The 26,654-nt window shown below is 35.0% G+C and overlaps 1 protein-coding gene across 3 annotated transcripts in view; it reads left to right on the top strand.

Annotated features, from left to right (window-relative positions):
• The window catches only part of Lnpk (lunapark, ER junction formation factor), a 65,525-nt gene extending 40,547 nt beyond the window's left edge, over window positions 1–24,978 (top strand). For 2 of the 3 annotated variants that reach the window (XM_040745610.1, XM_005065144.4), the window contains exons 9-13: window positions 1,662–1,859; window positions 7,443–7,548; window positions 9,005–9,075; window positions 9,774–9,944; window positions 17,247–24,978. In XM_040745610.1, the coding sequence (XP_040601544.1) occupies window positions 1,662–1,859; window positions 7,443–7,548; window positions 9,005–9,075; window positions 9,774–9,944; window positions 17,247–17,485 (785 nt within the window). In that variant the 3' untranslated portion in view covers window positions 17,486–24,978. Of the gene's footprint in view, window positions 1–1,661; window positions 1,860–7,442; window positions 7,549–9,004; window positions 9,076–9,773; window positions 9,945–11,396; window positions 11,480–17,246 lie in introns of all 3 variants that reach the window. The other variant, XM_040745611.1, reaches the window with a different exon arrangement.
• The last annotated feature ends 1,676 nt before the right edge of the window (window positions 24,979–26,654 follow it).

Below are 26,654 nucleotides of genomic sequence, written 5' to 3'. Positions count from 1 at the left end.
TAAGGAGATATTTTGATGGATAGTCTATAGCTTTATTGAACAAGGAGTTGATTTTCAAATCACTATTGGAAATTCCTAGGTGAATTTTGAAGAATAAAATTAAGTTATAGTTATTTTCATTATAGAGTATTCAGCTCAAGAATTATTAACAGAAAGTTACAGATATGAATTATTTTACATAGATTTTCACTAAAGAAATTCAGAACTAACTTGTGAAATGTTTAGTGTATGAATTAATATCTGTATTTTATTATTTTGTTGATTGCTTACTAATAAAAATGTTAAGTTATCCTCCTGTCAAGAGTTTACTTTAAGGGTGGAGTACATAGCTCAGTTTGTAGTGTCTGCTTAGCATATGTGAAGTCCTGGGCCTGATGCTTCATGCCTCTAATTCATTACAGGGAGATGGAGTTACAGGTCCTCTTCAGTTACCTAGGGAGTTTCATATATGTATTCTAGCATTTTTTTGCACTATTAGATGGAATACATATCCAAAGTGTTTCATGCACTTTTACAGTTTAGACCAATGACTATATGATTTCTTTAGTTTCGGCCCAGTAATTTAGACTTATAGTTTAATGTGATATATTGAATTAAAAAAGTTACAAAGGGTCTTTTTATTTGACATCTAATGCTAAGGTGTAAAAGGGGAAGTTAGAATTTTATTTGTCATTTAGTAAGGATCATGAAATAGTCTGTATAGCCAGTTAGTAAATAGCATTGAGAACCATATGGTCCCTTTTGCAACTGTTTGAATGCAACTGTAGATAATATGTAAACAAGAGAGAGACTGTCATCCAATAAAACTACAAAACCAGGCAGCAGCTTAAATTTAGTGCATTTGCCCAATCCTCCTCTATAATTCTGTGATTTCTAAAACTGAAAGCAAAGGTTTATTTATGACAAAATACTATGTATACACAATGGAAGTTTTCCTTCTCTGAATGTATTGGTACAAATAAATGTGCCCAAAAGGTAATCATAGTATGAAGGAATAGGTACCTAAATAGCAAAGCATAATTTTTAAATAGCATTTTTATGACTACTTAAATTATTTTATTATTCCAGAATATACATGTATATATTTCCTGATTAAAATTATTATTTTTAGTATTGAAAAGCAAATCTACTGTTTGAAATTTTCACTAATTCTGATGTTTTCTTTTTTGTATCATAGTTAGGTCATATTTAGGGAGGCTTATTATAAAAAGATGTGACCCATACCTGGATGGCGATTTTATTATATTGAATTTACTTTTAAAATGCCAATAAATGAACAAATCAATTTTTTTTTGGTTGTTTTGTTTTGCTTTTGGTTTTTCAAGAAAGAGTTTCTCTGCATAACAGTCCTGGCTGTCCTGGAACTCACTCTGTAGATCAGAGTGACCTTGAATTCACAGAGATCCAGCACTGTCTCCCAAGTGCTTGGGACTAAAGGTGTGCGCTACCACCACCTCGCTAATTTTGTTGTATAAATATGTACAGATGAATTATGGATTTATAAAAAGAGTTCTCTAGTTTTGGTATTATGTAGAATTCACATTATTAAGTGGTTAGATACAGTGCCTTTTGGTGCTACAAAATTTTAGCAAACGTCATTTATGGTTGTAGCTAATATGGTATATTAGACATTAAGTCTAGATTATGTTTATTATTCTCAGAGATTCGTCAGCGAACTGCAGCGCAAAGAAACCTTTCGCCAGTACCAGCAAGCTCTAACCAGGGCCCTCCTCCACAAGTTCCAGCATCTCCTGGGCCATCAAAGGACGCTTCAGCTCCTGGGGGACCTCCAGAGAGGACTATTGCTCCAGCCTTACCCAGGCGCCTTGGATCCCCTGCTACTTCAGTTCCAGGAATGGGTAAACAGAGCACTTAATGTTATTTACAGTTTATACTGTTTTCTCTGGTTACCAATAAAATGGGCCATTTTCAGACAGTATGGAAATGGCATTTCATTTGGAAATAGCAGAGCAGTTATCTGATTAAGCAGGAGTTCCATATTCAATTAGCTATAACTCTTTACAGCTGGCACCTTGTGATACCAAAACCTATTTCTTGAGCTCATTTAACTGTTATGGCTTCTTTGTTTAAATGGCAATAAAACTTTGTAGCATTCTGTAGTCTACAGTGTAGCATTATCTTTTTATATTCAATTCTTAGAATGGCTCCAGATTTATATATAGTAGGGAAAGAGGAGAGCACTTTAGCAAGTACTCATATACTTTGCTGATTCCTCAGATAGACACTAAGACAATACAATCACCATATTTCAGGAAAAACATTCAAGCACTGTAGTACCTGATATTACTTTTGTAAATATGAGCAGTATATTTTTTTTCTACTAAATCATGGAACTATAATATTTTCTATTAAGTGTGTGATAGATCTGTAGATTTTACTCAGAGAGGTGTAACGTATAGCCAGCTGCTTTGCATTTTTTTGGAAGTGTGATTATGGCATGGAAATCTATTCACTGCTTTAGCATATGACCTTGTTTCATGTAGATTTCCATGTCAGATTATTAAATAAGAGTAAACTATATTTTATTTATGGTATTTAATGTTAATTCAGGTACTTTAGTACTTCATGACTAATTGCTACTATATAAATAATGATTTTCAGAGTAGATACTACTTTAATCAGGTGGGTAATTAGAACATTTATGTAAATAAAAAAGCCCCAATGTCTTGCTTGTGTTGCTGTAAAAATGCAGCTAAGATTTTAGAAGACTAAGAAGCTATTGATTTACAAATTAAAACAACTGACTACAAATCGAATGCATTAAAATCTTAGTATTTAAAATAATTTTAATAATACCTTTATTATGTGTAATGATAAAAATAGTCATGTATTTTGTGAATTTGAGAAAGTTTAATGGATTGAAAACAACTAATTTTTCAGTTGTTATCTAGGTGATTTGAGATACCCATATTTTGTAAATTCAAGTTTCGATTGTTAATGTAAGGACTTCCAGTGAGAGTATTTGACTCACAGGAACTTAGCCACTTATATAGTTGTAAGGATTACACTGTATACAATAGGGCTATAAAAGCAACTGTAGCTTAAATTTCATGTGCATGTAAATAAAGCTTGTTTTGCCTAAGTTTCTAATTAGTTTCTGTAGAAATACTGTTTATATTGTACATTGCCAAAACATGAATGAGTTAAATAATCTATTATAGAGGAAATTAATAATTCATTTTTCTATTCTAACATGTTTATGAGAGAATCAATTTAATGTATATTACCACAGTGCTCCCATATGTTTGAAAATTAATAACCAGCAGGTACTTGATAATTTGCCAAGCTGTGTAAAAATGCCCAGTATTTCTACAATAATTGCTTTTGATGTTTATTATTTACTCTTTCTCATGACAACGTGAGTATTAAGATGTATTATTTTAAAAGTTGCTAAGTTATTTAACCAAGCTATTACCAAGTTGCAGGAAGCTTTTATGTATCCAGATTGCTTTGTGGACTTGTTCACTTTAAAATATATGCTTTCAAAATCTAATTTGGTAACTGGGGATTTAGCACAGTGGTAGAGTGTTTGTCTAAGTACTGTATTTGCTACACATGAATTTTTTTGTTTGCCTTTCTTTTTAACCTAGTTAAATATTTTCTAACTTGTTTTCATTTTGCTTTGCATCCTGAATTAGTGAGATATATTAATTTGTTTGGTGAGCTTTAAGATGTTTTCTGTTGCTGATCCAAATTCTTTTGTAGTCAGATTATACCTTGTGCTGTTTGGATCTGATTAAACATATTGAGACTTGTTTAATGACCCATTATGCCCTGTTTTGGTAACTGTTTCTGTTGGATAAAACTGGTAGTAGTGAGTGTTCATGTCTGTTTTTCTGATTTTATGTAAATTTAATTTTAAAAAAACAATTATTAGTAGGAAAAGGTTAGAACCTCCAACCTTAATTTTATATGTCTATTTTTTTTTGAATTTCTGTTAGCTTTTGTTTTATGTGTTTGAAGTTCTCTTATGATGACTTAAATGTTTGGCATGGCTGTTCTTTAAGGAAGAACTATAACATTTATTCATTTATGGGTGTGTGTGCATGTGTATGGAGGTCAGAACTTGTTGGGTTAGGTTCTCTTTTCCCTGTGGGTTCCAGAGATTGAACTCACATCAGTGGTAAGCACCTTTACCCACTGAGCCATCTTACTGGTCCCTAGATCATCAGTCAATACCCCTGTCCTTGTGAACTTCATAGTTATTTAAGGTTTCTTATGCTTAGTGTTAGCATATTTTTGTGTTTTTCTATTTTACTTAGAATGTATCTATTTTCCCTATTTTTCTTAAAAGCATATACACAGCATGTATTGAAGAGCTGCTTCTTTATCTAGTCTGGTAGTCTGTTTTATCATGGATGCTGCCCATGCTGCAGTGATTATGTCTGGGTTGTGCTATCCTTTTCTTCATTTGCTGCCTCCTTTTGAACTGAAAAATTTTATGACTACATTTAACCTTTTTTCACTGCCACATTGTTTGTAACACATTTTTGGATATGTGATTTTAATGGTTGTGTTGATATTTAAAAAATATCTCTAATTCCAGTTGTTCATGTGATATGATGCCATCTCATATATAATTTTAAAGATAGGACAAAAATGTAATTAATATTTTCCCTCATTTGGCTCTTGTGTTATTTATTTAGTATTTATTTTAGTTCTCTTTTATTTTACATTTTACTTTCTATACATATTATAAATCTCACAATTATTTTTTATTTAATCAGTTATGTAGTATCACTATGTAGCCTTGGATGGCTTGGAGCCTGCTATGTACACAGTGTTCCACATGCTTTTGCCTGCCAAGTGCTGGGGTCAAAGGTGTTCATAACCAAGCCCAACCTTCTATGTTTGACAGAAGAGGGCATCAGATATTATGGGACAGGAGTTCCAGGTGGTTGTGAGCCTCCATGTGGGTGCTGGCAAACAAATCCAGCTCCTGTGCAAGAGCAGCCAGTGCTTTAACAGCTGAATCACCACTGAAGCTTAGATCCATTTTTGTATTTATATCTATTGTCACTTCCTTTGGCTTCAAGGACTTGTAAAAATTATTCTTGTAGTTTGGCCATTGATGAATTTTTTTGTTTTAAACATCTGGATAAAGACCTCATTTTGCCTTGTCTTTGTTTACAAAGTTGTTTATGGTGGATGCAGATTCTAGTCTTACATTTTCATTTTCAGAATAGTAAACATAAGTTTCATTTTAGCTTGCATCTGATGAGAAGACTGCTGTCATTTTTTTCCCTATGATGTACCTCTGTTGGCATACTGTTAAGCAGTTTGATCATTTTTAGGGTGTGTGTGTGTGTGTGTGTGTGTGTGTGTGTGTGTGTGTGTGTGTGTGTGTGCAGAATTGTGTGTCTTGTGTTTGGGATTTGTTAAGATTCTGTGGTTTTAAAACTTGCAAATTTAGAAAAAGTTATATATTATTTCTTTAATTATGTATATTTTTATTTTCCCTACAGACTGTTCATTTGACTGTTTGAAATTGTTCTACAACTTACTGAGTCCCCCACCCCTCTTAATTTTTGGTCTTTTTTGTTTCATTTTGTATGGTTTCTATTGCTGTGTCTTCAAGTACACCAATATCTTTTTTATAATGTCTTTTTCTCATCTATGGGTTTTTTTTTTAATCCTACGCATTGTAGTCTTCATCTGTGAAGTTTAGTTTTGGTACTTGGTTTTTTTTTCTCATATCTACTATATTCTCAAACATGTGGAAGTTACCTACCAATTGAGTCATATCTGAAATATTTTTTCCTCATTATACATTGTTTTTTTGTTTGTTTGCATGGCTGGTAGGTTTTGAATGCCAGACAGTGCAAATTTCACCTTACTGGGTATGTTTCTTCCTCCTCCTCCTCTCCCTTTTTTTTTTTTTTGCGAGACAGGGTTTCTCTGTATTGTTTTGGAAGTTGTCCTGCAACTCTCTCTATAGACCAGGCTGGCCTTGAACTCACAGAGTTCCTCCTGCCTCTGCCTCCCGAGTGCTGGGATTAAAGGTGTGCACCACCAATGCCTGGCTCTCCTCTTCCTTTTTAAAAATTAAAATTTTTATTTGTTTATTTTGAGATTTTCTACTCTAGCTCTTAAAACAGGCAGTCATTCTGACTGTGTGAATACTGTTTCCTTCAATCTTTTGGAGGAGACATTTCTACTTTCAAGGTAGTTTTTTTAGATCCATCAGCTGAGTGTTTTGAGAGACCCTCTGTAGATGCCTAAGTGTAGCAGGCTTTCTTTTGTGTCACCAACCAGCTCCCAAATCATGGCGACTTACTAGTTATGAATGCTTGGCCTGAGCTTAGGCTTGTTTCTGGTTTGCTTTTTTTTTTTTTTTTAAACTGAAATTAACCTGTTTCTCTTCATCTACATTTTGACTCGGAGCTTTTTACCTTTTTTCATTCTGTATGTCTTACTTTTCCTGCTTCTGTGTCTGTCTGTCTGGTAACTGCTTGCCTGGCTGGCCCTGGTCATTTCCTTCATTCCCTCTCCCGGCCTCCGAGGCTAGCTTCCTCCTCCTACATATTGCCTCTGCCCACTAGCCCTCCTATCCCTCTGCTGCCTATCTATTGGCCATTCACCTTTTTATTAGACCAATCAGATGCTTTAGGCAGGCAAGGTAAAACAACAACACATCTTTAGATAATTAAACAAATACAGCATAAACAAATGTAACATATCTTTGCCTAGTTAAACAAATGCAACATTAACAAATGCAACACACCTTTACATAAATTAATATTCCACAACATAAACAAATGTAATGCACCTTTACATAAAGTAATATTCCACAACACTTACGTGATTTTTTTTCTTCATGTCATCTCTCTTCTTTGACACTGTCATTTGAATTTGAGCTACCTCGGTTTCACCAGAGTTCCAGTGCTATCTTCTCAACTCTGGGAGACAGCTGTATTTCCTCTGGGTTTAGCCTCCTACCTCTGCTTAGAAACTTGAAGCAAAAGGCTGGGGCAGTTGTAGTATTTGTCCTGGTTTTTAGTTTTCTAAGGAAATTGAATCTATATTGCTTAGAAATATGCTGTTAATTCTTAATACACTTCATATATTTCTCACAGTCTTTGGGAAAGGTAACCCTGATCTGTTACTCTGAGCCCGAAGTGGAAGTCTCTAAATTATTACCATAGGCTTTTAGGAGTAGGGTATTTTAAAAATCAGTTCATACAGAACCCAACATAGTTTCATATCCTAACAAATAATGCTGGTGGTTCTGATGTACATATGTAGTAGATTTTTATAATATGGTTCATTAAACATTTAATGCTGTATAGAGATTTATGAGTTAGTATTTTGTTAAAATCTTTTAAATGTTCTAACACACCTAAATCTCTTTGGTAGTTGAGTTAAATCTTGTGTATGTATCTTATACATACAAATTTCATGTGTTTTTACTTGTTTGCTAGGCCTTCATCCTCCAGGTCCACCCTTAGCAAGACCCATTCTCCCCCGAGAACGAGGTGCTCTGGATAGAATTGTTGAATATTTAGTTGGTGATGGTCCACAGAACAGGTAATGTTTGCTAGGCTTGTAGATAAAGGGACATGAAAAAAACATTATTGGCCAGTATATATTTGTGATGCTTTGTGGATTGTATTTGTACTTTTTAGTTCTGCTATCATATTAGAGAAATTGAATTATTTTGTTCAAACTACTAAATTTGAAGAGAGCAAGAATAGCAAAAACCTGATAGGTTAATGAGAAATGGATTTTTTAAATGTGTATCACTGTTGTTGGTGGCGATGGAAATACTTCCAGTAGTAATGAAAAAAAAATTGCATTATTTAACTCTTACTGTTTTTCTGATTATATTACGTGGTCCTTACCATATGTCTAGGAAGGTAGTTATAAGTGTGCAAAGCATTTGTTATTGTGTAGGCTTTCAAAAACCTCATGGAATAATAGAGAACATGTTTGACAGTTTTACTAGTTGGTATCAGTTTCATAAAGGAAACATGATTTAATGCTAATGTAAGTTGTATATTATTCAAAACAGAATGGTTTGATTAAGCCAAGAATATGTTGAGTTCTGATTAGAGAACAGAAAATGAGATGTTTATGAGAAATGTATTAGAACAACATCATATACATTTTTCCTATTGGCCCAAGTTATATAGAATTAAATACATTTATTTTCTACAAGATTTCTCAGAGTTTCCTTTAATTTTATTTTTCATAATATTTATACTGTATCTCTAAGAAGGTTCCATCATTTCCAGTCTTAACCAAATCACAAATTTGGAAGCTACCATCCCCAGGAATAAATTATTGAGAAACTTAGGTGTTTTGTTGCTAAACTTTAAAAAAATATATTTTATTATTTTTAAGTTGCATATATGTATATGTGTCTACATGTATTAACGTAAGTACACACAGAAGCCAGAGGCATGAATCCCTGGAGCTGGAGTTACAGGTGGTTGTGAGCTGCCAATGTAGGGGCTGGGAATCAAACTCTGAACAGTAGTGTATGTTATGCTCTTAATCTCTGAACCATTTCTCAAGCCCTTGATTGCTAAACTTGCTTTTGTTAACTTAGGATATATTCAGCTGTTCCCTAGTTTATTTTTAATATTATGTATAAACTATGTATAGATGCCCTTACATACACACACACACACACACACACACACACACACACACACACACACACACACATTTATTTAAATGTCCCGTGTTTATTATAAAGTGTTTATTGATGCTGGGGAAAGAACTCAGGATCTCGCACATGCTAAGTAAGCATCCTATCACTGAGCTACATTCCCAACTCTTAAATTATATTTCAAACTGATTGAAATTTAGGTTTGTTTAACTTCAGCTTTTGCTTAAGGAGTGTTGCTAATGATTTGCTAACATTTGTTTATTATGGCATAGTCATCTGTGTTTGATATAAGTCACAATGGAAAAGTGGCCTCTCTGGTGAACTTTATCTTTAGTTGTAACCAGTGTGTTATTTTCCTTTGTGGTGTAGGTACGCTCTCATATGCCAGCAGTGTTTTTCTCACAATGGGATGGCTTTGAAGGAAGAATTTGAATACATTGGTAAGGATTTTTGGATAGTTAGGTCTGAATATTTTACTCGTAAATATAACATTCTCACCCACTCCCATGTAATAACATTTTAGGTATTGACTGTACATATCGATCAGGTACATTGTCTCCTTATTTAATACTAAAAACAAAGGAAAAAAGCTAAATCAATTCCTTTTTATAATGCACATCTTCTAAGTTAGCTGTTCTCAGATGTTCTGCTACCCACACCCACCTACAGGGAGTCTGTTTTAATTACTGCAGGTGGGAATTTAAGCATTAGCATCTACTTTTAAGATCACCAATTATTTTCACATGCAGCCATTATTAAATATTCAATGATAAAGTATGCTTTAGAAATACAACATGTTACATCTTGGACAAGATTCTGGGTTTTAAGATATGTAATTATTCTATTGACTAGAAATGCAAGTTCAGTCAAGTATTTAAATAATTATTATTTACATAGTTTTACTATTAAACTATTTAACTTGTTACAGCATTACTACTTTAAAATTAATAGTTGAATTGTCAGTAATCATGCAATATGCTTTAAAATTAATGTTGATTAGAATACCTATTATAACAACTCATTCAGAAGTTATACATTTATAACAAGTCTGACTTATAAAAGTAATCTTGTGAGTTATCTGATTAGTTCTTGAAATTTGGTTGACTTTTCTTTTCTTTATTAAAAAAAATCTATGCAGCTTTTCGATGTGCCTACTGCTTTTTCTTGAATCCTGCAAGAAAAACCAGGCCTCAAGCTCCTCGGCTTCCAGAATTTAGTTTTGAAAAGAGGCAGGCAGTGGAAGGCTCAAGTTCAGCTGGTCCCATGTCATCAGAAAGTATACCCTCACCAGAGAGCCATTTCAGTGAAGGTATGAGTACGTTAACTGAAGTGTTTGTCTTGGTAATGTATGTAGCCTAATAATAAGAGTATAATACTTATAATGATGACAGTGGATTTATCAAATTCTTCAGCATGTTTATGTCAGCTGTTGCTCTGATGGCTTCTTCTGTGATTGATGTGTTTCAGTTCTTAAATGCAGATCATGTTGTGATCAACAGCATTTAGCACCAGTTGACTAAGCTTTGTTTATGGAATGAACTCATCGGAAGTTCAAGAGACTTGACTAGTGATGATCTCATGGAATCATTTTGATGTGTCTAAATGAAACACTGAAATTATGAAACAACTCTTCTCAGGACAAAATATTAGAGTATGTGTGGATAGAATAGGTGTGTGTCTACCACTCAGATTGGTAGAAATGACCAGAAAGTAGGAAATTAGGAGTTGGAAAGATATCTTTGCATGTTTTGAACAACTTGGTTAATATTAATAGCACTGTGTTTCATTTGGACGGTTTATTAGAAGTCCACGAACTTAACATTGCCTGATTAAAAAAAAGTCACTTTGTTGTATAGAAGTAAGATTTAGCAGAACTTGTGTTTTAGAATTATTCTTGTTAGTCTATCTTAGGAATTCTTAAGGAAGTTTCATGAAAAAATGGAAAAGGTACAGTTGAAAACTGCCAACTATTTCGTGTTACTAGTATTCACTCATTTTTTTTTACTCATTCTAAATTATGAAGATGGCCAAAATTATGAAACAGACCATAATATTTTGGTACTATTGCCTAGTGTGTGAAAACATCATGGAAGTTGATAAATTTTGTAGCAATTATCATTTATATACATTTGATTTGTTTTCATAAAAGTATTAAAATTGCTTTAGCTGGATTATATGAAGCAGTGAATACTTTATATATCAGAAGGTTAGTATGAGATTTAAGGTTCTTTTTTAAAAAACTTTGAGGAATGAATCAGAAATATATGTGGAATTGGGCTTGGCTTTTGGCTTACTAACAAGTATCAAAGTGATCATGAATACAGACAGCTGTGACTGAGCCTGTGTCCTTCCAACGCTGAACGAATGCGTCTTCATCACCAAATCTGCAGCATCAACTCCATACAGTGTCAACCTCTTTCTCTTGCTTAAGTCATGCTCGGAGCTGCATGCTGACACATGCAAACCATCTGCCTTGGCATTGCGGCCTCTTGGAACTGAGAATAAAGGATTTTATACTGAAGATGCCTTGAGGAAAAACTGAAGTCCCTTCCATGAGTAACCTTGCTTATGAAAGCTAAAGTGAATGCTTGAAAGACAATAGTATTTTTTGTTTGATTTTTTTTTTAAAGAGGAAAAGAAAAAAAGTCCAACAAAATATAAATCTTGATAATGGGTCCTATTCTTTATTTCTTCTACTAAGGTCAAGATGGATAGTTAGTAAACAACACACAGCTATACCTTTCCTTCTCATCTAATCTAGGAGGAACAATACCTCAGATGTCTCATTTTCTATCTGAAATCTCCGGAATGAAGTCTAACTGGCTCAAAGTGAACCCCAGTAAGGTAATGTTAATAGGTGAAGACTACACTTGAGGCAGGGTCTGATTAGTCCTTAGTACTAAAAGCTGAAGCAGTAATTCCATTTTGTTAAGGACGTTTTTGGAGTAGTAACTTTTTTGTCCTTTCTCTTTGAATTCATCAGAGTGGCCAACTACCTTTTTTCTTTTTGTTTCTTCAGGAGATAGAAACTTTTCTCCAAGACTATAATAATAAAATTATCAGTCCAAAGCTGGATTCTATTGCAAATGATGCCAAGTGTTTCTGATAAACAAAAAGAACTGCATTTATTTTAAACACTGGTGGTTAAATTGAGCAATTATGTTGGACAGTATGATTTCACTTGCTCTATGCCAGCAGCCAATGTAGCTGGGAGACTAAAGTTCTGATTTCTAAATTTATCGGTGTTATAGAAAATTGAGGACTGGACAGGAATTTTGTTTTCGTTTTTTTTTTTTTTAAAGCATACTGAAATAGCTTCTTAAGAGCAGGAACTGTACAGAGTATGTTGTTGAATTTACAAATACACTGCAAAAGATAATTTTCTTCTGAAGTTTTCTTCCAACAAATATCAGTAAGCATTTATATAAATCATCTAGAACCAAGAATTTTTCCTCCCAGTTTATGCCACAGGTCTTTGCAGTTAAGATTTATCTGCAAATTTTCAATTTTAGATATTAGAAGAATTTGCATTTAGGGTGAGGTTTTTAAAAATTCTGTATCACTTTTTAGAATAGCATTGAAATATTGTCAGATTTTCACCAAAGAGACCTAGAAGAAATTCCTGCTAATCCCTGCACATTTTTGCATTTAAGAATTGTACATCCAGAAATTTTGACAACAGACAATAACAAAAACACAAGAAACTAGGGATATTGTTATATTTCTAAAACTGAACTAGTTGTGGCATTCCGAAAAAGGACTTGCTTTTAGATTCCTTATTTCCTTTTATGAGTAAATGATAATGTATAAATACACAATGCATAATACATAAAAAATTACCTCTGCCAACTGACATTAAAGTGGTTGATTGTTTTTTTTCCTACCCTCAAAAACTTCGGTCAGTAAGATGACTCAGTGAGCAAAAGCACTTGCCATGAAAGCTTGATGAGCCAAGTTTGACCTTGAGTCTGCATAATGGTGGAAAGAGAGAGCCTGTTCGACAGTGTTGTCCTTTGGCTTTCACATGTGTGCTGTGAAATAATGATAAATAAAATCCAAATACCTTATACCTAGTATTCTAGTCATAGACGTAGTTAATCAGAGCAATGAGGGCTCCACATTCTTGTGTGAGTTAAGTGGTTCCTTCTTTTGCTACTGTGTTTGAAATAATATTGTTTCCATTACTCAGTTATGTTTGTGTTGAGCTCAGGTAATTGCTTTAGTTGAAAGTTACCTTGTGTTTACTTGATAATATGAAAATTCATGGCTCCTGTCCAATACTGATAGTTAAGTAAACTTTATATAATATAAAATCTGGTAATCTGACATCTGTTCTTTTTTTTTCTTATATGTAAAATATTGTTACTATTGGGTTACACTGAATGAAAACGAATTCTGTTTTTCTTATGATGCTCTAGGAAATTTTACCATTTGATAATGAAAATTTTGTTGGCTCTTGCGTATCTATCAGACTCCTCACCAAAGTTGAGCTTTCTAAATAGTATATTGCTATATTTTGTTTTAAATTTAGATGTAATTTGATCTTCTGTTTTCCTTTTTCTTTTCTTTCTTTTTTTTTTTTTTTTTTGTGTTTTTGAGACAGGGTTTCTCTGTATTGTTTTGGAGACTGTCCTGGAACTTGCTCGGTAGACCAGGTTGGTCTCGAACTCACAGAGATCCTCCTGCCTCTGCCTCCCGAGTGCTGGGATTAAAGGCATGTGCTACCAACACCCGGCCTCTGTTTACTTTTTCCAAACACTTCCACCTAATGGATTAGTTTTAGGTCATTGCTTCATTTGAAACACTTAATTTAATTGAATTGTTCACCAATATAAATAACCAGATAATATTCTATGTTTAGAATTTTGGCTATTTTTTTTAAAAACTGGTTATAATTTAATCGGATTATTTATTGAGTCTTTCTTATGAGTTGGGATGAAATTCATGCTTTTGTTCCTTAAATATACTGACCCTAAGGAAGGCAAAATTGCCTGTTTTATAACCTATGGACCTAAAGACTGATTGTCAATTTTAATTTAATGATGGGGAGGAATATGGATAGTGTACATAGTGACCAAGTTTTCTCTACAAAGCAAAAACAAATGAAATTGTTTTGCTACATTATTTGTTTCCTTTCTTGAGAGCTAGGATAAGAATCTAAAGCTAAGGTAGGCTCTTAATATCTTTTTGCATGTGTGTGTTTGTAGGTGAAGGAATAGTATTTTTATTATACAGTTATGTTGTTTTTAGTTTGAGTCGTCTAGTTGAGCTGAGACTTAGCCTAAACAGTCAGTCAGTTATTATTTGGTAGGAAAACACTGCCTTCTTAGTAATATTGGAATGAAAGGTGGTATATAGGAATAGGGAACAAAACAGATTGATATATCATTTTTGTTTTATCACATTGTGATATACTGTTTTTTGTTTGTTTTGCATTATAGATGCCAAAATTGCTTTGAATGATTTTTTTCTTGCATATATAATTAGGTCATTCAGGTCACTATTTTGAGTCTTATTCTTTTGGTATCTTATGGTCAAATACTAACATCTTTTAAACTGTATTTTATATTACCAAACTAGTTTAAACTGAAGCTTCATTAAACAAAGCAGAAAAAAGTCAATTTTTGTTTTTGTTAGAATAGGCAAATGATGCTCCCATAGAAATGTGTACTTTGGAGATAGTGCATGGTCTTATTATAATGCTCTAGTGTTTAAATGTAAAATTGTTATTACATGTCTGTTAATACTGTGCACCTGGTCTTTTAGATCTTGTATGGTTTCCTGTAAGGTGGAATTGGCTTCTCAACATCAAATGCTAACTAATTTGCATCATTGTGTGTAACATGCCAGTTTCTTTTATAGTGTTGTTCCCATCAAGATTGTTTTTCTACAGATCAACCCAAGAAAAATACTTATAAATAGACACTTCAGTTATTTTCAACCCCTACTTCATTTCATTAAGATTTTAGTTTTTCATATATTTTCTGAAATATAATTTTGACTGGAAACTGCGTCATATTTTCTAAGTGTTGAGACACATTGTATTTCTTTGAATTCATGTATTATAGATTTTTAAAATTTCCAGTTCCATTCTCTGTTTTAGCTTTTTGCACAAACCTAGAATTTTAAAATTGGCTTTAACTTGGTAAAGTTTTAAAAGTTATATTATGAAAGTTTAATATAATAAACTTTGAACGTTGACCCCTCTACTATTGTGTTAATGTGTTAGAATTTAGCCAATTGTATGTGCCTATGTTCACTTAAACATGGTGTTTGTGGATTGTGTTCTATGTTATTAGCTTTTTGTTTTTCATTTTATATGGCTTGATGGGTTGGTTGCAGAATGCTTACTAAACAAATGACAAAGTTATTGCTGAATAAATATTGGTTTATGGCCAGAGAGTTGTGGAAAACTGTGATTCTTAAAATTCTACTGTGAATAAATTCTGTGAGGGTTAAATTACAAATGGTTGGTAACCCGTAAGTGTTCTGCAGAAGACCTTGGTTGCTTTTGTACCAGAAATGATTTGTATATATACATAAGAGTGTCACTTTTCCTTTTTGCCCTGCTTGGTTAACAAATGAGTGGTGTTTTTCTTCCCTGGGTTTCTGTTAAGATTTCAAGTGGTATGGCAATGCCATTTAAGTTCTGGATTATAGTAAGCCAGGATTTCTATAATCATGTGTCACATGTATGATTTATGACCATTCCTCGCTACTTTTGTGATCACTACTATTTGGATTGTCATACATCATTATGTGGATGCCCCCAACCATGGAATCTGGACCTTTTATTCTATAAAAGGAGAAAGTAGTTGTAAAACTAATCCCGTAGATGGGAGTCCAGAATATCTGTTTTAGGAGGCAATACTTTAAAAATATTTTCCAAGTTCTGACAAAAGGTTTGTTTGTGTTTATTGAAACTAATATGCTAAAACCATGGATTTCTAGTACTTCTACAGTTGTGTGTACATAATACATATACTTTTCTTGCAAAACTATTTAATTTGTGAAATTTTGACTATATGCTACAAGGAATTTAAGTAGAACCTTTCCATAAGCAGACTGACCTTCCCCCAGATTTTTTTTTCAATAACACTTGTAGTTTGTCCTAAATAACATTTATGAGTATAGGAAATTTTGTCTTTTGCTTAGCTCATGTGGTTTAACTACTTTTCTGCTAGCAAGAATATTAGGTTTATTATAAAAAAATGAGAAATGCCTTAAAGCTAGATGTTCATCTTTGACTTGAAGATTTGGTGACTCAAAACTTTCGCTGCTTCTATCACTCCTTTCCCCACCTCATTCTTTAATATTTAAAGAATTTCAGAAAGTTAATAAACTTTTTATTATTACTAAGATTTAAATTAAAACTAAATTAATAATTAGAATTTAAAGGGAGTAACTTTTCATGTAGGGACAAACTTTCTGTGTATAGACAGAAGGCAAAAGACCCCTTCTTTGTCCCAGCACAATAAAGTATGTAGCATATTCTATTTCCTAAGTTTAAATAGTGAGGGCTTGGATAGGAATAAAGAGACAAGACAGACAGTTGGAAAGGTGGATCTTGACTTCTCTCATCCTTGAATAATAGAGATGTATATAAGGTCTGGAGAATACTGTCTCCATATACATACATGTATATACACAAAAGCATACATTTATACATTGCTTCCAGTTTTGCTTAGGTGTAAGGAAACACTTTTCTGTTCAATAACAGAGGAGAGCGTACATTTTTTTGGTTTGTTTTCTCGACTCTTATTGTCCTCTATTGTTGTGATAAAACACTTAAAAAACCAATTTCATGAAAGAAATGGTTTATTTCACCTTATAACTCCCAACTCCCTGGTCACAGTTCATCACTAAGGTATTTGGGTCAGGAACTCAAGCCAAGAGCCTCCAGGCAGGAACTGAAGTGTGGACTGCAGAGGGGTGTTACTTACTGACTTGCTCCCCATGACTTGCTCAACTTGCTTTTTTAAAATTCAACTCAAGGTCACCTGCCTAAGGGTGGTACTGTCCAGAGTTGGCTGGGTCCCTCCCATATCAATCATTAATCAAGAAATGCCCAAGCCCACAGACCAATCTGATGGAGCTAGTTCTTCCAAGTTTGGATCAAGTCATCAAAAGAAAAAGAAAAAAATCAATGTACTATAGATTCTCATCCTGTTGGAGCCCTGAGGTTTTTTTTTTTTTTTTGGTTTTTTTCGAGACAGGGTTTCTCTGTATTGTTTTTTGGACCATGTCCTGGAACTCGCTCGGTAGACCAGGCTGGTCTCGAACTCACAGAGATCCGCCTGCCTCTGCCTCCCGAGTGCTGGGATTAAAGGTGTGCGCCACCAACACCCGGCTTGGAGCCTTGAGATTGCAGATGTATCTTTAGAAGCTTAATGTATATGAAATTATAAAAGTATGGGTTTATTTCCTCCAATTTGTCAGTTATACTCATACCTAAGTGATATAGAGTTAAGAATTTATTGTAGAAGATTTAAAAGGTAAATAGACCATTGTGCTTTTTCTTAGTACGTGTGTATGCTTATCTTTGATTTTGCCTTATTTAGCGGTTTTGACATTTGGCTATTCCTGAAGTCTGATGTCTTTCTCTTTACAGAATCTTTAGAAGAACAAGATGTTCTTGATAATAGTACAGAGCAGAGAGATGACAAAATACCAGTGACAGAGCAGACAAGCCAAGTGATTGAAAAACCATCTGGTTCAGAGGAACTAGAAGAGAAACAAGAAGAGACTGGGAAAGAGGAAACGTCAACAAATGAAGCCAAGTCAATGGTTCTAAGAGCTGATTCTGTTTCTAATCTTGAACCAAGTGGAGAATCTTTGGTGACGCAATAGTAAATAATCCCATGTGCCTTCAACTGGATATTTGTAGTCTTGTTGATGTCAGTCATTGCTTTTTTTTGTGGTACTCAAAAAAAATGCCTTTTAGATATATACTTAATGCTATTCAAATTCAGATTGCCTAGCATCTTCAGTGTATTCAAGTCCTGTCTCCTAGGCATTGAAAGTGAAAGCACGTGGTGTCAGTGAATGTGCAGAGACCCACATAACTGTTAGAAACTTTGTGCATTCTAAAGTTTAAAAAAAGAAGAAGCATTTTTGTTTTCTACATCTATAATTTGTAAATAATACCCATTTTGACATAGGACAATTTTGGCTAGAAATAATTTCTTTAATAGTGTTTAAGGATTGAGACATAATTAAGATTTTGAGTACTTAATCACTAAATTTTAACTCCTGCGATATTTGCCAGTGGGAAGGAAATATCTACTTAGGTGTTTACATTAAGTGATACTGAAAGCTGTAACCTTATTTACATAGGTATTGGTACGAATTCTCAATAAGAATGCAACTGAACAGTCAAGTGCAGTGTTTCTTTTGATGTCTTTTGTTTTGCAGCTGGGCCAAAGGCATGTGATGTATATAGTTAGTTTATGTTTACATATTAACAAATAGGAACTGCATCTGCACTTGACTGTACTTGAATTCTTGGTATTATTTATATTTGTAAAATAATGATATATAAATGAATGCTTTTTTTTTTTTTGGTGTGTGTGTGCTTTGTTAAAATAAAGATGACCTGGCAATGGTTTTTCTTTGTTAAATATCTAGACTTCTTCACATAGTGTTCTGATGGATGACTTGCTATCTGAAAAAAAAAAATTTGGTAGGAGAGTTCACTGTATGTATGTGCTATGATAAATACATAGTAAATTATGATGTTTTTTTTTTTCATTTAAACTTTCAAATTCAGAGAAATAAGAAAGTTAGTGTTTTTAATCAAAAGTTAGCATTTTCTGATTTTGAAACACATGCCACTTGTAGTTTTTAACTGAGAGACAAATGTGTTTTTGGAGTAGGCAGTTAATTGCTAATAAAACTCACTGGATTGAGTGTGTATTTCAAGGATCAGGTGGGAAGATTTTTGCTATAGACTAGTTATTCTTAAATACAATATCATAATTTGGTCTAGCTTCCTTTTATGTGTCTTTTCCAATATTGAAACAACTATAGGGGAGACATGTTAGCATAATGTATCTGGCTAATATTTTGGTTATAAATGTTCATTTAAACTATTCTTTTTATCATTTGAAAGCTTATTTTTATGATTTAATATCTCATGTGACATATATTGAAGAACCCAGTTTGTTAATAGTCTAAAGCATTATTCATGCCCATAAATTCAAGCATGTGGAACTAGACTTGAATGTCAGCTTTGTAATCTTGGGCATTTTACCTAACCTCTCTGCATACCTATAAAATAGGGAGAATAATATCTGTTTTCCATAGGTACTGGAATGATAGAAATAATTTATATGATGTGCCTAGCTTTCTTGCTGGATAATTAATAGATACTAGTTTACTTGGTAGAATTTATTATTATATTAATTATTATTGAAACCCTTGTGAAATATGGAAGGTCCATAGATTCTTTTATGGCAGATAGTGAAATTTGAAAAACATGAACATTCAGTTCAGTTGTTCTGGACAGAAAGTTTTCTGCATTAATGTCATATACACGTGTCTAAGTGATAGATTAAAGCAATGGAGATCTGAAACTATGGAATATAATGCTTTTATAAAAGATGAGTTCATTTTTATGAGTGTGAATTTTTCACTTGCATATATGTATGTGCATCTCACGTGTGCCAGGTGCCTGCAGAGGTCAGAAGAGGGTACTGGATCCCTTGAAATGATAGTTACAGATGGTTGTGAGTGTTCACGTGGGTGCTAGGGATCAAACTTGGCTGGAAAAGCAGGAAGTGCCCTTAACCACTAAAGCTGTTTCTGCAGCTTCATTTAACATTTTTTTTTCTTTAAATTTCACTAGCTATGTATATGTTAATGGCACCTTGTTGCATCTTCTTACCATCTGGTGTACAGTACTCACAAATAAGTACCTCAGAGAAAAGGAATTTAATAAGGAAGCAGGTATTGTAACAGGTATTATAAGACACATCTCCAAAAAGAAATAGTAGAGAGACTCAGTGGTGAGTGAGTGTGTTCTTACAGAGTGCAGGGGCTTGCTTCTCAGCTGCCACCTTGGGTACCTCGCTTCCACCTGTAGCTCCAGGTCTAGTGAATTTGATGCCCTCTATCTGGCCTCCTAGGACACTAGACTCATGTGCATTCTCTTCCCTAGAGGTACACATAATTAAAAATAAAAATCCAAGCCGGGCGTTGGTGGCGCACGCCTTTAATCCCAGCACTCGGGAGGCAGAGGCAGGCGGATCTCTGTGAGTTCGTGGCCAGGCTGGACCGACAGCCTCCCAAACAGAGAAACCCTGTCTCGTAAAACCAAAAAAAATAAAAAAATAAAATAAAAAATAAAAATCCAAATCTTAAAATGAGATTTGTAAAACTAACACAACAGAGAAGTAATTTGTGTATTTTAAAACAGAAAATCTTATCTGATGTTAAGATAACAGCTGAAGAGACTCAGACTCCCTGTCTCTGATTATTAAGAGTAGTGTGAAAGAGGGAAAGCTGTTAGCCAGAGTGCTGGCCCCTATCCATAAACGGTCAACAGGTGGTGTCCAGTGTGACCTACAGACAGTCTTTAGCTTCTCTCTCTATCCTTCCTACACAGTCCTTGTAGCCGCACGAGTCTCCCCTCAGTTTTGTGGCTATGCTTTGTCCTTTCTGCATTACATGTCAGCTTCCTTTGTTTTTTCTGACAGAGACTCCCCCTCGTCTCCTTGTCTGAACTTGACCCTCTGCCTTGTAGTTCTTCCTGTACCGTGTCTCTTTGTCCTTGCTCAGAGTCCTTCCTGCAGGGGTTTTGTCTTCCCGTCAGCTGTCTTCACCATTTGCTTGTCTTCAGTCTGTGTGTTGAGGGTCTAGCAGTGCTCCCCTCATTTATCACACAACCAGCTTGCCAAATTCAGTGAGTACTCTCAGTTCTTAACTTGTTCTCCTGTTTGGCATTTTGATTTGGCTGAGTGTTCTTTTTCCTTTGAGACACATTTTTTCCTTTTGGTTCTAGACATACACTACCATTATCTTCTTTGATTCCTTGTTTTCGGTGGCCTTTGAATGTTGATATTCCCTGGCTTTTACCTATTGTCAGTTCTTCACTCTGCACATTCATTCACTAGGAGCACTCATCAATGCCCAGGAATTTAATAATTACCGTCTGTCTATGAACATCAGATCTCTAGCTTGCTCTGTTTCTCGTTCTTCATAGCTACGTATTTAACCATCTACTGCCATTTTATTGTGAAATCATTCTATTTTAAAAAGAACCCGTGTTCACACGTGTTTCTCATTTCACCAAGTAGCATCAGTATTCAAGCCAGAATTTAGAGTGTATTCCCTTTTCCTTTCCCTCTGTAGTCAAGCTGTCCATCCCAACTTGTTAACACCTCCCTTCCCCCAGAATATTTCAATGTAGCCCAGCTTGGTCTGGGATTTGTGGCTTGTGGCCTCAGATTACTGGGTGATGGGATCATTTTGTGAGCCACCATTACTTGCTCTCCTCTAAACACTATATATATATAAAATTTGGTTTTTCAGAACAGGATTTCTCTGTGTAGCTTTGGAACCTGTCCTGGCACTCGCTTTGTAGATCAGACTGGCCTTGAACTCAGAGAGATCCACTTGCTTTTGCCTCCCAAGTGCTGGGATTAAAGGCATATGCCACCAATGCCTAGCTCACTTGAGATATATTAATAATAAATTTGCATTGTTCCATCAAACAACATGCTGCCTGCTGTATATAAGTGTGTTTACATACAATTTTGGGATTTTTTAAAAATTTTTGTAGGGGGGAAAGACAGTTCTGTGAAGGTTTTTGTATCTTGAGTTATGGGAAAGAAATAAGATGTAGAGAGAATAAGCAGCTTTCTCTGAGTTCTACATCGGTGTGTGGAAAAACGGAGAGCTGAATGTAAACAAATGAGTAATGGTGACTTTTTCTTTCTGTCTGTGGAATTGAACCCATGGCCTCATACATGTTAAGCACAGTTCTGCTCCTGAAGTACTCCAGCTCCTAAAAGCCTTACATTTCATCACCATGGAATTGCCTTTTAATGCATGCCTGCATCACCTAGGTGTATACCTTTTAAATTGGTTCATCTGTCTTTGTCTGACTGCTTTCTTACCCATTCTGCACAGTGCAGACCTTTGCTTCCGTCTTCCAGGATTTCTGTGTTTGAGGGAGGCAGTCTGAATTTATGGTACTGACCCACAAAGCCCAGGGCAGTTTTCTCTTTTTTTTTGCATTACAACTGCTGCTACTACTACCTGCCTTCCCCCACTTACATACTTTCAGTATACACACATCATTATTTTTTAGTGTTGAATATATACAGAGTTCTCTTAGCCTCCTGGGTTTCTCAAGCTCTTGTTCCTGAAATACCTCCTATTTATGTAGATACTCAAGGAATTCAATATATAATTACTGAATTGGAGTAACTCCACTTGAAACCCAAGTTTGGACATTTTATTATTGCATTTTTCATCGTGAACTCATTGTGCATACTCATCTTTACAGCAGAATCAAGTCTGTAGCTGCTGTAGCTTCATGTGTGTGTGGGGGGGGGGGGAGTGATTTTAATTATGTAATGATTGCCATTAAATACTATACACTGAGTTCTACAATACAGAATGATTGTCAGTTTTAGGTCAGGGACAGAGGGCATCTGAGCCCAGTCAGATCTAACTTAATGCAGGACAATTTCTACTGAACCATTGATTTTTCAATGTTTCAATCTTGGTAAGTTTAGAATTTCTTTAGCAACTTAACTTTTGTTTCCACCTGACAGTACTTACCTTAATTACCATACAACCTGTTAAGAGTTTTGTATGTATCAGTTGAAGGGTAGACTGAGGAGGATAGCTGTTTTCTGCTCTGGACAATAGCATAAAAAATGTAGAACACACTAGATATAGTTCACAAACTAAAGAACCATCAAAAAATAATTCAAGTACCAGGTCATAATAAATCAGGGTAGAAATGGTTGTGTATTGAGACCTGTTAGATCATAATAATATTATAATTTGAAATATTTCAAGTTTATTAAATTTCTAAGTGTATTAATACTGCTGGTTAGTAGATAAATATATTTTGAATATAGACAATAATATAAATATGGAAAATTTATGTCTTTGGAAACAAAAACTGAGTGAAGAATTAAAACTTTATTCAATTGCATCAACCTGTGTGCAATTTGTCTCAGCTTTCTTTTAACTAGTTGACATTTTCTACTTTATTTATTTACTTTTTACTGATGTTACTTTTAACCTTTTTAGGGCTGGGGGATGGCTCAGCAGGTAAAGATAGGCACCTGCTGCCAAGCCTGCTTGATTTCCAGTACCCACATGGTGGAAGGATAGAACCCACTTCTCAGGTTGTCCTCTGACCTCTGCATGCCTGCTGTGGCATGCCCACAGAGACACAAATGAAATCATTGTAAAAATAAAAGACTTCAAAAGAATTGCTGAAGTCGGAGCCGAGAGAGCGGTTTTTGTAAGCATGAGGGCCTGAGTGTGGGTCTGTAGCTCCTGTGTAAAAGAGCTGGGCATGGTGGCCTGTGACTGTCATCCCATCACTGACAGGTGGTGACAGGTGGATTCAGGATCACACTGGCCATCTCCCCCCATTTTCCTTTGGCATCAAAACTCATATATGTTGCAGGTACCTTGAGAAGATTAAAAAGTTTTCTTAAAGCCTCCCTCAGTCCAGAATCTGTGAAAGAGGCCAAATTTTTAGCTACTCAAGACGTTTTACCAGATCTCTGGCATTTGATTTAGGAAAATTGTGAAAAATGTATTTTCATGGAAATAAATATTTCTTAGTCTGCTTTGAAGAGTGTTTCAGGCAGGGCAATTGGTGTACATAGTTGCAATGCCTCCTGTTGGCCAGGCTTATGTTCTAGGTACTATCCCATGCATTCTCTTAGGGTTCTCTCAATGACTTCAAGGAGAGAAGAGTGTCACATGGAGATTAAACTCATTTCCTAAAACTATCTGGTTTATGGGGCTGAAAATAGGGTTTAAACATGGTGACTGGAACTGCTTTTTTCATCACCTGTGAGCAGTCCTTTGGCAGATGAAAGAATTAGGCTAAGGCTCTTCAGGTTTTCATGCTGTGTAGTATCTCATGTGCCATTTGTGCAGGAAGCACCTGGTTGCTTGTTATTTTTCCTTCTCAGTTCTCATTGAATACTGGAGATAGACCATGTTTCATAGTTATTGCCGTGTCTTGATCTCAAACCAAAGTAAACCAGAACTTGGCACAAAGATGTTCTACACATAAATCAGAAAGTAGATTCCTGTTATTAAGTACTGAACTTGCTTTTGCTAACACAAGAGGTTGATGTGCTTTCTGCCTGAAATTCCTATGAATAATGGAGTTAAGAGAAGAAAGTGAGTGCTTGCCCGAAGCACTAATTGGAGGCTGGGATGCATCTTTTGTTCTGGTGCCTGGCACAGGAGAGCTGCAATCACATGAGCTAAGCTGGTGATGACCTAAGCACATGTGCTGTGCTGGGAAAGTGAGAAAGCATGGCCCTGGTTCAAAAGAGCCTGCTACTGGGGTTTATACATTGCTGAACATTAATTTGGGTTCAACAACCCTTTCACTGCTCCTTAAGTTACTTAAAGAACACACACACACACACACACACACACACACACACACACACAAAATCTCTCTCTGGTCTTGAATTTGCTGTGTAGACCATACTGGCCTTAAACTCAGAGGTCCACCTGTCTCTGCCTCTACAGTGCTGTGATTAAACCTGTGCACCACCATACCAGGCTCTGTATTGATTTTTACTTACCCATTTCTAACCCGTTTGATGCTATGACTAATGTTATCTTAGGGCTTTTCATAAGTTGCTGTTTTTTGATATCTGAATCTAGTGGGGCCTAGATTCACATGCCTCCTTGTATGCAGTATAATTTAAGAATATTTCCTTTTTCAGTATATAGGCCAGTATATAGATTTTAAAGTTGGGTACTTGCCTCAAAGAAAAACAGAGCAAGAGGAAATGAATCCTGTACTTGTACAAGTATAATTAAGACATTCCATTGTGTGTTTTATGAACTATAAGCTGTTTGCTAAAAATGAATCTGGCTACTCATGTCTTATTGTGTATAGCAAGAATTCCAAAGCTTTTCTTACTTTCTAGGAGTTGATACATTTTATAAGTTAATAGTGGTTTGCTTTATACAGTCTTTCAAAAAATAAATTTGGAATAAACTTTTATTCTCACCTATGTGTTCACATAGCTACAGTGTATGGATTTTTAGATAAGAATGCTTTGGGTCTTGTAATTGAAACTGAATATAGATCGAAATAAAATTGATATTCTTGAGACCTATTTTGCTTGAATGTTGTGATGGATTCTTGCTGTTCCCTTTGAGCACATTTTTCTTTTGGGTTTCAAGGACCTTTTTTGATTTTTTTTCCAATTGTAAGACCTTTCTTCTCTAAAATACAGCAACCTCTTATAGTCCAATTTATTGCAAAGTAACCATAGCCAGGCAAAAATTTCTCAGTTGGTAAAGTCACTTGCTACCAAGCCTGACTACTTGAGTTCAATCCCTAGGACATGCATGGTGGAAGGAAAGAGCTGATTTGGAAAGTTGTCCTCACATCCACATACAAGGGCCATGAACCAGTGCTCCCACCAGAGTAAATACTACATTAGTCATAGTGTACTGAAAGCAAATATTTTCATTCTGCTATTCTCCATTCTCTGCTCCTACTGTCTCCTAGTCCTGATGGAGAGACTAGCAGCTGTTCAGGTTTCAGTAGATTCTGAAGGCCAATTTTTCTACCCAGCAAGCACTAGTTTTGAATCCAGGATGCCACATGACTACTGAGTTGTATGTTAGCAGGGTTGTGTGTGTGTGTGGAGTAGGGAGAAGAGTGTGAGGAATGCTGGCATGTCTTCTGATCAGGAGCTGAGTTTTAGGCTGCTGCACTCTGGATGAGTAGTGAGGGATATGGCAGCTGAGACTTGTGTTCTCAACAGTGCCTTCCACAGGCGCGCAACTGATAGGTGTACTGTGGGTTTTTATTATCTCCAGAGAGTGATTTATGTCCTTATTTTTGCATTATTGTCCACCAAGTATTGCCCTCTGTCAGAGGGCCTGTGCTATTTAATTTTTTAGGTCTTCGTCTTCATTAGTATAGCAATTTTTGCTTGTAATCATTGTACTAGACCTTGCTGATAAGCTAAGACACTGTGAGATTCATAGTACTGACATCTAACCCTACCACTGACTTCTTGACCTTTCTGCTTCCGAAACATGGGTTCATTTTTTTTTTTAACCACGGTAAAACTCCACCTATTTTTCACACATATTGTGGGCAGTTTAAAGGTTGGTCAGAATCAAATATTGTGCTTTCAAATTTGATAATGTATGAGTGCAGAAGGTTGACCTTTGCTACATAGTCATACATCAACATGACATGAACAGTAGATGCAGCAATTACCTTTAGTATATTGGAATGGTGCTTTAGTTTCTATCTTCCATGCAATTTTTGCAAAAAAATTAAAAATGCATTTAAGTTTCAGTTATGAAATTTGTAAAGGTTAGCATTTTTGGAAATAGTTGTAATTTATACATTTGTTTCCCACACAAGCCTTGTTTTCATAAGATCTACTTGTTCACTGATAAACATTGTTAGTTACTGCTATTATAACAGATTAATGTAAAGCTGTTTTGTGTTTTAGGAATAAGTTTTAAGACACAAATCTAGGAAATTTTATCAAATTTTTTAAAATACACATGCCAGTAGTCAACTAAAAGAACAGTTAATGATAATAAGGACTCTTGTAAGAACACAATGCTGCATATAGATTCTTCCATCTGTAGGAATTTTGTCCTAGTGTGTTCATTTAGTCATTCATTCTCTCTCTGATGAATGCTATCTATGACCCAGGCATGGGAGACAGAAATGAGATTGGGAGCCTATTCTCAAGAGTTGGTAGTGCCTCTGTTTTGTCTGATAGCCTGGTTCAACCATAGGAAGCTCTGAGATGAAAAC

This window comes from Mesocricetus auratus, unplaced genomic scaffold (genome assembly GCF_017639785.1).
Source record: "Mesocricetus auratus isolate SY011 unplaced genomic scaffold, BCM_Maur_2.0 Super-Scaffold_100004, whole genome shotgun sequence".
NCBI classification, from domain to species: domain Eukaryota; kingdom Metazoa; phylum Chordata; class Mammalia; order Rodentia; family Cricetidae; genus Mesocricetus; species Mesocricetus auratus.
Note: the sequence above shows the minus strand (reverse complement) of the source record. Positions and strands in the feature narration are given on the sequence as shown.